Raw genomic sequence first — 16521 nt, forward strand, 5'->3', positions numbered from 1 at the left:
GCTACACCAGTGCAACAATGTATTCACTCAAATTATGGTTAAGGCTATGTTTTAGTCATGGGTATTTTTAGTCAAAGTCATAGACAGGTCACCGGCAGTAAACAAAAATTCACGGCCTGTGACCTGTCCATGATTTTTACTAACACCCTTAACTTAAATTTGGGCAGGGGGCCACAGATGCTCTGGGGAGGGGGGCCGTTCAGTGACGCCACAGGTGCTGGGGGAGGTGGCCCAGGACCCCGCTGATGATTGGGGGGGTGCAGTGCACAGCCTGGAACCCCTGCTGGTGCTGCGGGAGAGGGTTGGCGGGGCTGGCAGGGGCTCCCTACTCAGCACTGTGTGTCCCTGCAGCTCCTAGGCAGCAGAGGGGCCGGGGACTCCGCGCGCTGCTCCTGCAGGAAGCTGCGCAGCTGGCGCTAGCATTGGCCAGGAACCGCCGCCAATGGGAGCTGCGGGGGCAAGGCCTGTGGGCACAGGTAGAGTGCAGAGCCCCCGGTCCCTCTGCCTAGGAGCTGCAGGGCCATGCAAGTGGGAGCCCCCCAACCCAAGGTAAGCACCACCAACCCCGCACCTCCCAACCTCCTGCCCCAGCCCCCTCCCACACACCCAGACTGCTGCTACTGGCCCACGGGCTGCCCAGCTTGGGCAGCCCCAGGGCCAGCACCAGCTGCTGCATAAGTCATGGAAAGTCACGGAATCCAGGGATTCGCAGCCTTAATTATGGTTCCATGGCTGCAACATTGTGTCCAGTGCAAAGTGCAGCTCAGGATAACTAGTTGTATCCATAGTAATCTCTAGTCAGCTCTCATCTCTGAGTCCACAATCCAGGAAATAGCCCCTCCCAGTGATCGGCAGGCAGGGGTCACATTAACACTGCAACCACGGAGAGGCCATATCCAGCCACAGCTCGGGATAGGAAGCCTGGGCACTGGGACAGCCACAGAGGGGTGGGGTGTGCAGGGGCTGACAGGGAGAGTGCAGCCACTCATTGGCTCGTAGTCCAGAATAGTAACAAGAGCACACAATCGGGTAAAGCAATACCTCAGACTCTTTAGCCTGCCCAGTTGTATCTGGACCGTTACAACCTCCCAGTCCATACCTAGAACCTACCTCAAAGAAGCACTTCCATTTCTCTGAATGGCCGGTTAGTAGAAAGTTTTAGGTGTCCCGCAGGCCATTCAGGTAAACGGGAGTGTACTTTATTTTTAAAAAGTGTTTTTTTTTTTTAATGTAGGTTTCAGATGCATATTTTCAGAACCAATGCTTTAGAAATGCAACAAACCTCTTTCCCTGGGGGCACAAATATCCTGCACTGATATATTCATGTTTGGCATGCATGACCAAAGAACCTCTTAATGCCAGCTAGCAAAGGGGCACAGATGGGGTGCACAGAGGTAACAAAGATGTCTTAATTCTGGCACGTACATCCTGGTTCACCAAAGAACGTAATGCAAGGTATTAAAGGAAAGCCTGGTCACACTGGTTATGAATATCATCGTGAAATATATGTATTGCTACTACGCAAGGAGCTATGTATATGTAACAAAAACAAACTGTATCACCGTGTTAACCCCCAGCAGAAGTGGGGAAAAAAAAAAGTATGATGGGGAGTTCACTCCACACCAACCCTGAAGGGGTTAAGATGGCTCAGAAGGGGCAAATTAGGCCACATTTGGGGAAGAGCCAGAGACTGGGAAAGGCTAATTGATGACTAAGCTCAGCTGGATGGAGGCGCTTCTACAAAGCCAAAGTTTCCAGCAGCAGGACACTTGATAATATTCAGGCATTTTAACAGTCATAATGAGCTATGGGGAAAAAACAAAACTGACCTAAATGGTAAATGCTTGGAACAATTTACTAATATGCATAACTTGGTAATATTGAATACAGGAGCACCTAGTAGATTTAATTCTGTGGATGGATCCTTTTGTGTTAGATTTGGGAATTGCAACAAATAATATAGGAAGTAAAAGCACTGGGAAATACATAAAGATGACAGAATGGGAAGTAAAAAGGAAAGGAGTACTTATGGCACCTAACAGATTTATTTGAACATAAGCTTTCGTGAGCTACAGCTCACTTCATCAGATGACTTCCCTACACTTATTGAGTATCAAGGTTGAGGATATGTCAAAAAACACAAAAAGTTCCTAAACTGGAATTTTTGAAAAGCTGCTTGGGACCTTTTCAAGATTGTTATGTATATTTATGTAGTAACTATACAACTGACAACCTAGGAGAATTCTATTACAATCTAATAAAAGGAATTACAGCAACAGCTGATCTGGTCATCTACAAAACATAAAATTGCCACTAGTTTAGAAATCTAGTTCCCTGAGGGAATGAGGATTTCAAATTAGCAATAAAGGAAAGAAGGCACACAAGCAAGCAAAATACATGATGAATAGTAAAGACCTAAAGAATTCTAAAAGATGTAAGGCAGCCGCACAAAGAATTATCAAAGACACAAAATTTGGCTACATGTCTTTGGGAAACTGAACAAAGATTCAAAGCTTTCAGAAATATATAAACAAATTCAAAGAATGAATGGAAGATGAAGTAAGTGTATACCTGGTGTTATAGTTAACAATGAAATTGAGGTCTCCAATTTGGGAAAGGCAGTCATTTTAGCAAAATAATTCCAAAAGATCAGTAGTGAAATGAATCAAAGCAATGAGCTTTGTGAGGAGAAAAAAGGAGGTTTATTGAGGAAAACTGAATTATTAAATGGCTGGAGAGAATATACTGATTGTGTGTTCAACAAAACGTTAGTATACAAGGGCTTTATTGCAGCTAACAAAAAGACAGTTCCAGGTAAAGATAATGTAAGTAATGAAATGCTCTAGCATTTGTCAGAAGGGAGTCTAAAGATTCTATTATGGTTATATAATAATACTGTATAGGGTGGAAAGAACCGTCGTCAGTAGAATGGAAACAAGCATTCGTGATACCAATTTGGAAACCAAGCAAGGTACATACAGGACCTGATACTTACAGGCCAACATTTGTGGTGTGTGTAGACTAACATGTACACACCTGTCCGTTAACTGAGTGCAGAAAAACCTTTTGTCTCATGCCTGCTGCTATTCAGAAGCAAATGAGTGGCCACATAGAAATGTTCACATTAGTGCAGACCTGGGTTCCACTGCACTTCCTGTCCCATCCGTTGTTAAGATGATGGACTGAGATGCAGGAGATCTGGTCCCAGCTCTGCCACAGATTTCCTGTGTGACCTAGGACAAGTCACTTAATGCCTATGTGCCACGGTTTCTCATCTGTAAAGCGTGGATTATATTTCTCTTACAATGGGTGTGACAGGGGAAAGGCACAGCAAGACTACCTATTCAACCAAGTAGATACATCCCACCTGCTGAAATTCATATTTAGGGCTCCATTGTTGGCACCTGTACTTCTTGGAGTGAAGAGAAGGGACCACTGCAGCTGCAAGCAAAGAGAGTAGGACGCCATGCTGTTGACTCTGGGGTGGGAGAGCGGGGTCTGCCACCATCACTCCAAATAGGAGACAGAGCCACAGGGGACCCATCTCAATGCGAGCAGCCTTAATCCAGCCCTGTGTTCACCTACTGTACAGCGCTGCCTATACTTAGAGTCCATAGAAAAGTCTTCGAATTTGGGTGCCCAAGTTTCCTTTCTGAAATGATTGCACAATTCCACACTTCTAGCCACATGTTCCTTTATTGCTGTATCTAAAATAGTCTCTGTCCAACCTAGAGTCACAACTTCATATCATATTTGCAGCATTGTTTTCCCCTTGCTGAATTGGTAGTCACTGATCCCACACAGGGCAACAGAAGTTTTAGACCTGCTTTCCTCTGCTCAGCACAGTGCAATTCACAAGCACCAGTGTCTGCTTTTTAAATAATGTCTATAGCACCACAGAGGTGCATGGTATATAAAGGAAAGGAACTGAAGAATTTGAGCTAAATTACACAAGGATTAGCCAAAGGCAGAAGAGGAATGGATTACACACCCACTTGCATCAGTTTAACTAAAAGTATTTTTAAACTGATCTAGTTAAGCCAGTGCACATTTTTATGCAGACAGTCTTAGTTCAGTTTAAGAGTGGCCTATTTTAATTTGGTAGAGACTGCTAAGCTAAACTGAAATAAGCTACCCAAAACAAAACAGAAGCGTCTACAGAGTGTTTTGCATCAGTTTAACTATATCAGTTTAAAAAACGAGTTAAATGAAACTGCTTCATCTTCTGCATGTACAGAAGGCCAAAGTAACGTGTGAATGTATTGTTAAGAACTGGCACAAGGCTTGACAATTTTGCCAGACATCTTTTAGCCATAAAAATTAATTAGACAGGGTTCAGTCCCGACCCCCAGCTGCAATCCCTTATGGCGGGGGTTCTCAAACTGGGGATCAGGATCCCGCAGGGGGTCACGAGGTTATTACATGGGGGGGGGGAGCGTCGTGAGCTGTCAGCTTCCATCCTAAACCCTGCTTTGCCTCCAGCATTTATAAGGGTGTTAAATAGATAAAAGTGTTTTTAATTTATAAGGGGGGGGGGGTCGCACTCGGAGGCTTGCTGTGTGAAAGGGGTGAGTTTGAGAACCACTGCCTTATGGGCTATCTCCACGCAAGCCCCCGTCAGTTACAGCCTGTTGCCTCCACGGGCTGCACCAAGAGGAGTACTGGAGGCAGGCCCCCATTGGAGCCCCCATCCATCCCAGGGGGCCAGCTGCATCACCGACACCCTTCAGCATGTAGGTACCTGGCTCGGTGGGACCCGGGCACAGCAGCCCTGAGATGTTGGGGGCTCTGATCCTCTCAGCGGCCAGCCCCACTCCCTCAGCGCCCAACCCAGCCCCATGGCGGCCCCCCTTCAATCCCGCCCCCCCCACCCCTCTCAGCATTACCCGCAGAACCCCCACCGTGGCGGCCACCCCCTCACAACGCCCCCCGACATAGCGCCCAACCCCGTGGCGGCCGCCCCTTCACCCCCCCTCGACCCCACGCTCAGCCTCCCCCCCTCCCAGCAGGGTGTTCGCCCCGTCACTGCCCCCCCCCCCGCAGTGTCCCCGGCCTGAGGCGCCCTCGTCCCCCACCCTCCCGGGGGCGGGGAACGCGCCTTCTCCCCCGGGTGCCCCCCGCCATTACCAGCTCCTTGGGCGGCTTCTCCGGCGTTTTCCCGAAAAGACCCATCGCTGCCCAACAAAACAGCGACTTCTGGCCCTTCCGGCTTCCCGTCCCCTCCTCCACACGCGGGCGGGGAGCCAGCCACGCACATTGCGCAGTCGCAGCTTACCTCCCTCCTCCTGCCCTGTGACGCGAGGCTCATTTGCGTACCACTGCGCGTGCGGCCACAGCGCCGCTGCCTCCTCTGAGGGGAAACAAACCCCAAGCTGCCGCCTTTGCGCATGCGTCCCTTTTCCTGCCTCCCTCCCTCCAGGGCGTCTCGGAGGCGGCACTGCGCGTGCGTTCCCGCCTTCCTGGGCTGGTGGCAGAGCCGTTCTGTTCCTCGCCTCGGCCGCCAGGGGGCGTTTAACCCTGGCTGCGGCTGAGAGTGATAGACAATCATGATGGAAGGAGGGGTGGGTGGGGAGAAGGGCGAGGAGGTGGGCAGCGGAGGCCACAGGTGGGTGGTGCATTGACCCACTTCTCCCTGCACCCCAGCGTGTGTCAGCCCCATAGCCGGGGCTGCCGAGCTGAGACAGAATTTTCCATAGGTCCAGGGATATTAAGTCCTACCCTGATGATCTGGCCTCAGGCAGGCGGTCACAGCTGGGAACCTGCCCACCTGCTGCCCACACTTCTGAATTGTTACACCCTCCCATAAGCAGCTGTCACAATTCAGGGCACCTGCATTCCCCCTCTATGGTCCTGCAAAGTCCCCCTCGTCTCAGGCTGCGGCCTCTCCCACTGTCACAGCAGGTGGGTGGACGACGTGTCTCTCTCCTTCCTGATCAGGATTTTTTCCAGGCTGCACAGTTCCCTGCCTACACTGAATTCCCCAGCAAGTCAGACTGCTGAAGGCAGCCTGTTCTGGCTTCTGAGAGCCTATAAAATAGCATAATTGCCCCCAGTTAAGCTACCATACAGCGCTTGCTAGACAAGTACATTTATTCTTAAGGAAAAAGCCTTACAGAGAAAGTATATTTCAACAATAAACGAAGCTATATGCATACTAATGAGTTTACCAGGGATCAACCCAACTTCAACAAGGCCACAAGCTCATAACAGCTGTTAGTTCAAGCAAAACACACCCCTAAACCTGTGAGTGATTCCTTTACAGTTTGGATGGCATATGCAAATGTAACCCAAAGAATTCAGCCTTTTGAAGCTTCACCCTGAGGCAGGGACCTTGGTCTGCTGATCACCCATCATCAATTAGCTACTGTAATTCATTGTGGGTCATTTAGCCCCAAGATGTACGGTTGTCAACCCTCCAAGATTGTCCTGGAGTCTCCAGGCATTAAAGATGAATCTTCAATTAAAGATTAGATCATGTGATGAAACCTCAAGGAACACATCCAACCAAAATTGGCAACCTTATTTGTGGGGAGGGAAAGAGAAACAAGTTTTGTCCGATCCCCACCCAGCAGGCTGCCCACAGCATCACGACCTGTGTTGATATGAATGGCCTGTGTCAAACACTAGCTTACAAACAGTAAAAACACATCCAAGCAGGCATTGGAGTACACTGTAGCATTAAATTTTAAAATAAAAACAACCCTACATGGCTCCCATGATTTTGTTCATTCTTCCCTCTTTCCTGAAGGCCTCTGCCACATCCCCACACCTCTGCGTCCCCCTTCCAATACACATCTTCCACCTTGTGTTACCCACATGGGGTCCTACCAATCATAGGTCTTGTGTCTGTTCTTCCCCTCTACCCTCCCCCCCCCAAACATCAGAGACTTTGTGTATTCCCCCATGTATCCCACCTCACACAATAGGGCCTCTCTGCACCACTATGCCCTGCCCCCACCTCTTTGGCAGGGGCTGTGTGCAATGACCCCATCCTTGCATTCCACATAGAGCCTACTGCCATCTACCCCTTCTCTGCTAGCAACTCTCTGTGTTCAACTCCACTTCTGTGTCAGGGGCCTCTTACATCTATCTACCCTCCCTTGGGCTCTGTGTCCCCCTCTTCTGGCCACTGGCTGTTTATGACCCTTCTTTGTCTTTCCACCCAGGGAGAGTCAATACCTCTAGACCAGTGTCTTCTAACGCAGTGGTTTTCAAACTTTTTTTCTGGGGACCCCGTTGAAGAAAATTGTTGATGCCTGGGACCCAGTGGAGCTGGGGATGAGGGGTTTGGGCAGAGAGTTGGGGTACAGGGGTGAGGGCTGAGGTGTGGGGCCAGGAATGAGGGGTTCAGGGTGTGGGATAGGGGCTCTGGGCTGCAGGATCTAGGGTGCAGCTGAGGATGAGGGGTTTGGGGTGCAGGAGGGGTTCTGAGTTGTGGGGGGGTTAGGGCTGGGGCAGGGGATTGGGGCACAGACTTACTGGGGTGCAGACGCAGGCTTCCCACCTGTCCTGGCACCGCAGACCATGCTGTGCCCCGGAAGCGGCCAGCAGCAGGTCTGGCTCCTAGGTGGAGGCCGCAAGCCTTGGTTCCCAGCCAATGGGAGTGCGGAGCCGGTGCTCAGGGCAGGGGCAGCGCGCAGAGCCCTGTGGCCCCCCTGCCTAGAAACCAGACCCGCTGCTGGCTGCTTCTGGGGCACAGTGTCAGAACAGGTAGGCACTAGCCCGCTTTAGCTGGGCAGCACCGCTGACAGGACTTTTAACGTCCCGGTTGGCAGTGCTGACCAGAGCTGCTAGGGTTCCTGGGTGCTGAGCAAGGCAAACCAGTGCCTTACATACTGCAACCCAGTACTGGGTTGTGATCCAAACTTTGAAAAACACTGTTCTAACTTTAATCTCCTCCCATCCCACCCCCCCACCCCCAGACTATAGTGCTTGCATTTATTTATCATGCATGTCAACTTAGTTTATATCAATATTAGACAGATTATAATGCCGCCATTATATAAAAATCTAATCCTAGTGCTATGGTGCTGGTTCTCTATCCTATCCATCACCCCAGCACCATCATTTGTCATTGAACGAGGATGCCTACCTTTAGGGAAGAATCCAGATGTAGTCCATTAACAGCAGTTGGACTACTTGTGTAAGGACTAGTGAAAAAACAAGTACCCGACACATTGTTTATACAGCACTACACTGGTTACTGTAAAAGACCGCTGCTAGCAAAATGGCATAGTGCAATTGAAGTGAATGGAGCACTGCCAATTTACAGCAGCTGGGAACGTTCCTGAAGTAATTTTCAGCCTGCTCCTGCCATTGCTCCAGCATCTGTGTTGTCTCTTGTGTGCAGTCTCCTTTACTTTCAAAACAGTCTTGCAAAATTGTTCTCGGAGCCAGTAACTTTAACAGGCAATACAATCTCATTAGTGTTTTCATTACCATCAACCATCATGAGGAAGCACAAGCAAGTAGGTGTAGTGTATAGAGCAGTACATTTTGACAGGTTTTTCCTTTTCCTTCAAAAGAGAATGGACCAAATTTTCCCCTCAGTTGCACTGGGGAAGTCCAAAGAGGCAACCTGAATTGCCCCAGTTTAGAGCAAAATTTGGGATATTGCTTTTGAAGAGATGATGTTAGGAAAGGTCTCTTATATGGTGTTGGGAAAGGTACTTGGGGCAAATCCTAATCCTTGCATCAGCCCCTTTAAGCCATGTAAAAGGGACCCAGCACAGCATAACTGAGACCTTAGAAACCCCATGGCTGTCTGGGAGAGGCTTAGGATCAAGCCTCAATAATTGTGTATATGCTGAGATAGCATAGCATATGCTCAGGAGATAGTGGTAGATGTAGGTGTTCATATCCTTCTAGATGTCTTAGAGTTGAAGAAAGAAAACGGTATCTCCTTACCCTCTTTTCTATGGCTCTAATCTAACTTGAATTGAACAAAGTTGTCCAATTAAAATGTTACATTTACTGTATATATCACTTATCCAGAGACGGCACTGTGCTTTACAAGACAGGCCAGGACTAGTCCTATTTCACTAATGTAGAAACGGAGGTACCAAAGGATTAAAGTGACTTGCCTGAAATCAGACAAGTTAATGACAGAATTGGGAATGGAAATCAGGATTACCTAATGGCCAGGGCCCTTACTCTAACCCCTAGACCACGCTTTTTATTATTTTATTTCCTCAAGGAATCTTTGTACAAGGGAGAGCAAGGTTTAGTCATATTTGACCCATTTTCTACATCCACTACAATAGCTAAACCCGTGTATTCTGAGAAGCTGATCTGTGTCTTCCTACCTACTTTAGGATTTTACACTAGAGCAGTAACTGAGTACCTTCTGCATAAACTCCACATTTGATCATTTACTTATTACGTATGTACATATCAGGAATACATGATAGTGGTGGTACAAAGGTTTTAACATCATGAGTTTGTCATGGGTACATTATTCACACAAAGCAAATGCTATGAGTCAGTTATGCAGCTCATCCCAGTTGAGTGCAATAAAACTTTCAGGCCACACCATCATGTATTCTGTATATGCCCCATGTACTACAAAAGAGCTATTTAGGAATATTTTAATTAATTCAGACTTGTATGGGAGCTTTGGAATTAAAATCACACACTTTACATTTTAAATCATTTTCTCTGTTAACCTGTATGTAGACCTAGATTGTGTGCCTTGGTGGGAAAACCCATGGAAGGAGTACATTACTACTGTGCCAATTGCATGGTTTTATTTTGTACCCATAGAGTGGTCAGGGGAAGTAGCCCTCTTAATCTTCAAGATGGCAGGTTATCCTCAAGAAGCCATGCTGCTATTGCATCTGCTGTGTATGCCTGACCCTATTGCCCCTCCTCAATAGGGGGTTGATACCTAATGGGAATTGGTTTAAATCAGTGGTTCTCAACCAGAGGCACACATACCCCTGGGGATATGCAGAGGTCTTCTAGGGGGTACATCAACTCATCTAGATATTTGACTAGTTTTACAATAGGCTACAAAAAAAGTACTAGTGAAGTCACTACAAACTAAAATTTCATGCAGACAGTAACTGTTTATACTGCTCTATATACTAGACACTGAAATGTAAATACAATATTTATATTCTACTTGATTTATTTTATAATTATATGGTAAAAATGAGAACGTAACAGTAAGCAATTTTTCAAAAATAGTGTACTGTGACACTTTTGTATTTTTATGTCTGATTTTGTAAGCAAGTAGTTTAAGTGAGGTGAAACTTGGGGTATGCAATCCTGAAGGGGGTACAGTAGTCTAGACAGTTTGAGAGCCAGTGGTTTAAATTAACACAGATAGTTTAGAGTTCTTACACTGCTCTGCCACTGATTTGCTGTGTGGCCTTGGGCATGTCATTTCATCTCTCTGCCTTAGTTTATCTGTAAACTGAGGAATACGTACCAAGATCATGGCACAGTAGGGAGTGGTGGTTGGGAGAATTAGTTAATGACTGTAGAAGGGTTTGACAAGTATTACTAAGCATTGCATGTGAAGCAATACAGGATTTTTGGAACAAGGTAAAAGAAAAGGGCATGAACCATCCTACTCTAATTATAGTAGCCACATATCATTATACTTACCTTCATTATTTAATTCCCAGAACAAGACCATTTAACACTTACAAATATTTATCGTTCATCTCAGTCTCCTTCCTAAATCTTAGGCAGTATGAGCAGGTATTTTCTAGAGAAGAGTTCTGTTCATTGTTAGGGGTATTATTTATTCCAGTGCATCCGAGCTAGAAGAGCATAAAGACTTTCTCTCAAAGTCTCTTACACCTCATTAAGTCTATTGACAGAGTATCTCAAAGTTGGTCATTTTGCATTTTGCATTTTCACTTGTTGAACTCTCAGACCAGCCTCTTTCTTAGGACACTGCACTTCTAAGACCCTTTTCACCCAAGGATTTCAAGACACTTTACAAATATTCATGAAATCCAACTGAATAACAAAATACTTAACTACCCAAATTGTGCCAGTCTTATTTGTTTTATATTCTCAGCCTTTCGTCTATTCTTGGGTCTTAGATTGTAAACACTGGGATAGGGAATGTCTCTGTGTTTGTATAGCATGCAGCATAATAGACTCAATCCTGACTGCAGCCTTTGGGTGCTACTGTAACAAGAGTTTAATATAATAAATGCACCCCATTGCCATTGCTTCTCAGCTGAAACTGCCAACAAAGATACCAAATGCGGTGGTTTCTGAAATAGACACACATCCACGAGACCATTAATTTTACAAAGGCGACCAAACAGACAGCAGATGCCAAAGATTTGAGTCACTACTTACTGCTCATGATCTGGAGACCTATAGCAGCAAGTCTCTTTCTTTCATTACCGGTTTCAGAGTAGTAGCCGTGTTAGTCTGTATTCACAAAAAGAAAAGGAGTACTTGTGGCACCTTAGAGACTAACAAATTTATTAGAGCATAAGCTTTCATGAGCTACAGCTCACTTCATCGGATGCAGCCGATGAAGTGAGCTGTAGCTCACGAAAGCTTATGCTCTAATAAATTTGTTAGTCTCTAAGGTGCCACAAGTCCTCCTTTTCTTCTTTCATTACCTAGCAGCTGTGTTAGTCTATATCTGCAAAAAGAAAAGGAGGACTTGTGGCACCTTAGAGACTAACAAATTTATTTGAGCATAAGCTTTCATGAGCTACAGCTCACTTCGTTGGACACATATAAAACTAGTGTGTCTGTGTCCTCTATATGCCTCCTTCTGACTGTCCAAACTATTGGCTTATTTCTCAAATAGCAATAGACTTCTACAGCAGCAGTGACCATTAGAAAAATCTTTGAGTGAAATGGACATCCACTCACTATTGCTTGCAAATCAAGGACAGTACCCACTCAGTTTTCACATTACAACGACAACTTTCTGTAACCCACAGTGTATACTTAGCCCAAAGGTGCACTCTGCCTGATCATTACTGTAGTAGTGTTTGTCAAATATAAAAGGGAAGGGTAAACACCTTTAAAATCCCTCCTGGCCAGAGGGAAAATCCTTTCACCTGTAAAGGGTTAAGAAACTAGGATAACCTTGCTGGCACCTGACCAAAATGACCAATGAGGAGACAAGATACTTTCAAAGCTGGAGCTGGGAGAAACAAAGGTTCTCTCTGTCTGTGTGATGCTTTTGCTGGGAACAGAACAGGAATGGAGTCTTAGAACTTAATAAGTAATCTCGCTAGATAGGCGTTAGATTATGATTTCTTTAAATGGCTGAGAAATTAGACTGTGCTGAATAGAAAGAATATTCTTGTCTTTGTGTCTTTCTTGTAACTTAAGGTTTTGCCTAGAGGGATTCTCTATGTTTTGAATCTAATTACCCTGTAAGGTATTTACCACCCTGATTTTACAGAGGTGATTCTTTTTACCTTTTCTTATATTAAAATTCTTCTTGTAAGAAATTGAATGCTTTTTTCATTGTTCTTAAGATCCAAGGGTTTGGGTCTGTGGTCACCTATGCAAATTGGTGAGGATTTTTATCAAGCCTTCCCCAGGCAGGGGGGTGCAAGGTTTTGGTGAGAATTTCTGGGGGGGAAAAAGACGTTTCCAAACAACTCTTTCTCAAAAAATTCCCGGACGTTTGGTGGTGACAGTGAAATCCAAGGGCAAAGGGTAAAATAGTTTGTACCTTGGGGAAGTTTTAACCTAAGCTGGTAAAAGTAAGCTTAGGAGGAATTCATGCAGGTCCCCACATCTGTACCCTAGAGTTCAGAGTGGGGAAGGAACCTTGACATGATGGCAGAGCGGTGGATCAACATGAAATCATTTTGAGATTTTTTTTTTTTTGGAGAAAAGTTGTTTGGAAACGTCTTTCCCCCCAAAATCCTCATCAAAACCTTGCACCCTCCTGTCTGGGGAAGGCTTGATAAAAATCCTCACCAATTTGCATAGGTGACCACAGACCCAAACCCTTGGATCTTAAGAACAATGAAAAAAAGCATTCAATTTCTTACAAGAAGAATTTTAATATAAGAAAAGGTAAAAAGAATCACCTCTGTAAAATCAGGATGGTAAATACCTTACAGGCTAATTAGATTCAAAACATACAATCCGTTGGTGATCTTCCTAAAAACACCATCCTGGCCACTATGGATGTAGAAGCCCTCTACACCAACATTCCACACAAAGATGGACTACAAGCCATCAGGAACAGTATCCCCGATAATGTCACGGCTAACCTGGTGGCTGAACTTTGTGACTTTGTCCTCACCCATAACTATTTCACATTTGGGGACAAAGTATACCTTCAAATCAGCGGCACTGCGATGGGTACCCGCATGGCCCCACAGTATGCCAACATTTTTATGGCCGACTTAGAACAACGCTTCCTCAGCTCTCGTCCTCTAATGCCCCTACTCTACTTGCGCTACATTGGTGACATCATCATCATCATCTGGACCCACGGAAAAGAAGCCCTTGAGGAATTCCACCATGATTTGAACAATTTCCATCCCACCATCAACCTCAGCCTAGACCAGTCCACACAAGAGATCCACTTCCTGGACACTACGATGCTAATAAGCGATGGTCACATAACCACCACCCTATATCGGAAACCTACTGACTGCTATTCCTACCTACATGCCTCTAGCTTTCATCCAGATCACACCAGACAATCCATTGTCTACAGCCAAGCTCTACGATATAACTGCATTTGCTCCAACCCCTCAGACAGAGACAAACACCTACAAGATCTCTATCATGCATTCTTACAACTACAATACCCACCTGCTGAAGTGAAGAAACAGATTGACAGAGCCAGAAGAGTACCCAGAAATCACCTACTACAGGACAGGCCCAACAAAGAAAATAACAGAACGCCACTAGCCATCACCTTCAGCCCCCAACTAAAACCTCTCCAACGCATCATCAAGGATCTACAACCTATCCTGAAGGACGACCCATCACTCTCACAGATCTTGGGAGACAGGCCAGTCCTTGCTTACAGACAGCTCCCCCAATCTGAAGCAAATACTCACGAGCAACCATACACCACACAACAGAACCACTACCCAGGAACCTATCCTTGCAACAAAGCCCGTCGCCAACTCTGTCCACATATCTATTCAGGGGACACCATCCTAGGGCCTAATCACATCAGCCACACTATCAGAGGCTCGTTCACCTGAGCATCTACCAATGTGATATATGCCATCTTGTGCCAGCAATGCCCCTCTGCCAGGTACATTAGTCAAACTGGACAGTCTCTACGTAAAAGAATAAATGGACACAAATCAGACGTCAAGAATTATAACATTCAAAAACCAGTCGGAGAACACTTCAATCTCTCCGGTCACACGATTACAGACCTGAGCGTGGCTATCCTTCAACAAAAAAGCTTCAAAAACAGACTCCAATGAGAGACTGCTGAATTGGAATTAATTTGCAAACTGGATACAATTAAATTAGGCTTGAATAGAGACTGGGAGAGGATAAGTCATTACACAAAGTAAAACTATTTCCCCATGTTATTTCTCCCCCCACCCCAACCTGCACTATTCCTCAGACTTTCTTGTTAACTGCTGGAAATGGCCCACCTTGATTATCACCACAAAAGGTTTTCCTCCTTCCCCTCCCTCCTTCCTGCTGGTGATGGCTCATCTTAAAGTGATCACTCTCCTTACAGTGTGTATGATAAAACCCATTGTTTCATGTTCTCTGTGTGTGTGTGTGTGTGTGTGTGTGTGTGTGTGTGTGTGTATATAAATCTCCCCACTGTATTTTCCACCGAATGCATCCGATGAAGTGAGCTGTAGCTCACGAAAGCTTATGCTCAAATAAATTTGTTAGTCTCTAAGGTGCCACAAGTACTCCTTTTCTTTTTTGCGAATACAGACTAACACGGCTGCTACTCTGAAAACAGAGAATCCCTCTAGGCAAAACCTTAAGTTACAAGAAAGACACAGACAAGAATATTCATTGTATTCAGCACAGTCTAATTTCTCAGCCATTTAAAGAAATCATAATCTAACGCATATCTAGCTAGATTACTTATTAAGATCTAAGACTCCATTCCTGTTCTGTCCCGGGCAAAAGCATGACACAGACTGACAGACCCTTTGTTTCTCCCCGCCTCCAGCTTTGGAAGTATCTTGTCTCCTCATTGATCATGTGCCAGCGAGGTTATCCTAGCTTCTTAACCCTTTACAGGTGAAAGGATTTTCCCTCTGGCCAGGAGGGATTTTAAAGGTGTTTACTCTTCCCTTTATATTTATGACAGTATTGTATAGCACTGCTCATCTTAGGAAAGAGATTACAAAGGAGGGATATGATAGAGGGCTATAAAATCATTAATGATGTGGAGTGTTATTTATCCCTTCACATATCACAAGAACCAAAGATCACCCAAAGAAATCAATAAGCATAAGATTTAAAACAAACTAAAAGGAAATACTTCATCACACAACACAGTCAACCTGTGGAACTTCCTGTCATGTGATTTTGTTAAGGGAAAAGCATAACTGGGTTCAAAAAAGAATTAGATAAGTTCATAGAGGATAGGTCCCTCAATGGCTATTAGCCAACATGGTCAGGGACATAACCCCATGCTCTGGGTGCAGAGCCGTCCCTACCCATATGCAAAGTATGCAGCTGCATAGGGCACCAGGAAATTTAAGGCACCAAGTTTCCTGGTGCCCTATGCAGCTGCGTGCTGCTCCAGTCCCTGCTCCGTCTCTTCCCCATGGCCTCCGCCCCTGCTCCGTCCCAGCCCCACCCCTCTGAGGAGTGCAGCAGGGGTCGGGCCTGCACTCACCAGTGGCAAGTAGAGTGACCCGTGCCCAGCACCCTCCACTCCACCAGTTCCCAGCCGTGCCGCCGGCAGGTGCTGGAGGGTGGTTCCCCGCCTCCAAGGCTAGGAGCCAGGGGAGCGGAGCAGAGCAGAGCAGGCTGGGGCCAGGTCGCTCCACTTCCTGCCGCCCCGTGAGTGCGAGGTTGGGCCCACCCTGCACTCACCAGGCAGTAGGCAGTGGAATGACACGGCCCCAGCCTGCTGGTGGGCCTGGTAGGGGGGCTGCGTAGGGCATCAAAATGGCTAGGGACGGCCCTGTCTGGGTGTCCCTAAACCTCCAACTGCCAGAAGCTGAGACCACCACCAGAGGATGGATAAACAGTTACCCACCTTTTTGTAACGGTTGTTCTTCGAGATGTGCTGCTCACGTCCTTTCCATTGTCGATGTACGCACACCCACAGCGTGGCCAGATACTTTTGCCTTAGCGGTACCCGTAGGCTGGCTGTGGCACCCTCTGGAGTGCCGTGCTCATGGCGTGGTAGATCAGGCACTGCCAGCCCTATGCCCTCTCGGTTCCTTCTTGCCAACAACTCTGACAGAGGGGCAGGAGGGTGGGTAATGAAATGGACATGAGCAACACATCTCAAAGAACAACAGTTACAATAAGGTGGGTAACCGTTTTTTCTTCTTCAAGTGCTTGCTCATGTCGATTCCATTGTAGGTGACTCACAAGCAGAATTCCCTGGGG

At 46.2% G+C, this 16521-nt stretch overlaps 1 protein-coding gene across 3 annotated transcripts in view; it reads right to left on the bottom strand.

The window, feature by feature from the left end:
• The window catches only part of LOC119854716 (charged multivesicular body protein 3), a 64396-nt gene that overhangs the window by 19894 nt on the left and 27981 nt on the right, over positions 1 to 16521 (bottom strand). The window contains exon 1 of one of the 3 annotated variants that reach the window (XM_038399709.2): positions 5276 to 5369. The exons of 1 other annotated variant lie outside the window; for it this stretch is intronic. In XM_038399709.2, the coding sequence (XP_038255637.1) occupies positions 5276 to 5308 (33 nt within the window). In that variant the 5' untranslated portion in view covers positions 5309 to 5369. Of the gene's footprint in view, positions 1 to 5127; positions 5370 to 16521 lie in introns of those variants that run through there. One more of the 3 variants, XM_038399708.1, reaches the window with a different exon arrangement.

This window comes from Dermochelys coriacea, chromosome 4, assembly GCF_009764565.3.
Source record: "Dermochelys coriacea isolate rDerCor1 chromosome 4, rDerCor1.pri.v4, whole genome shotgun sequence".
In the NCBI taxonomy this organism is placed as follows: domain Eukaryota; kingdom Metazoa; phylum Chordata; order Testudines; family Dermochelyidae; genus Dermochelys; species Dermochelys coriacea.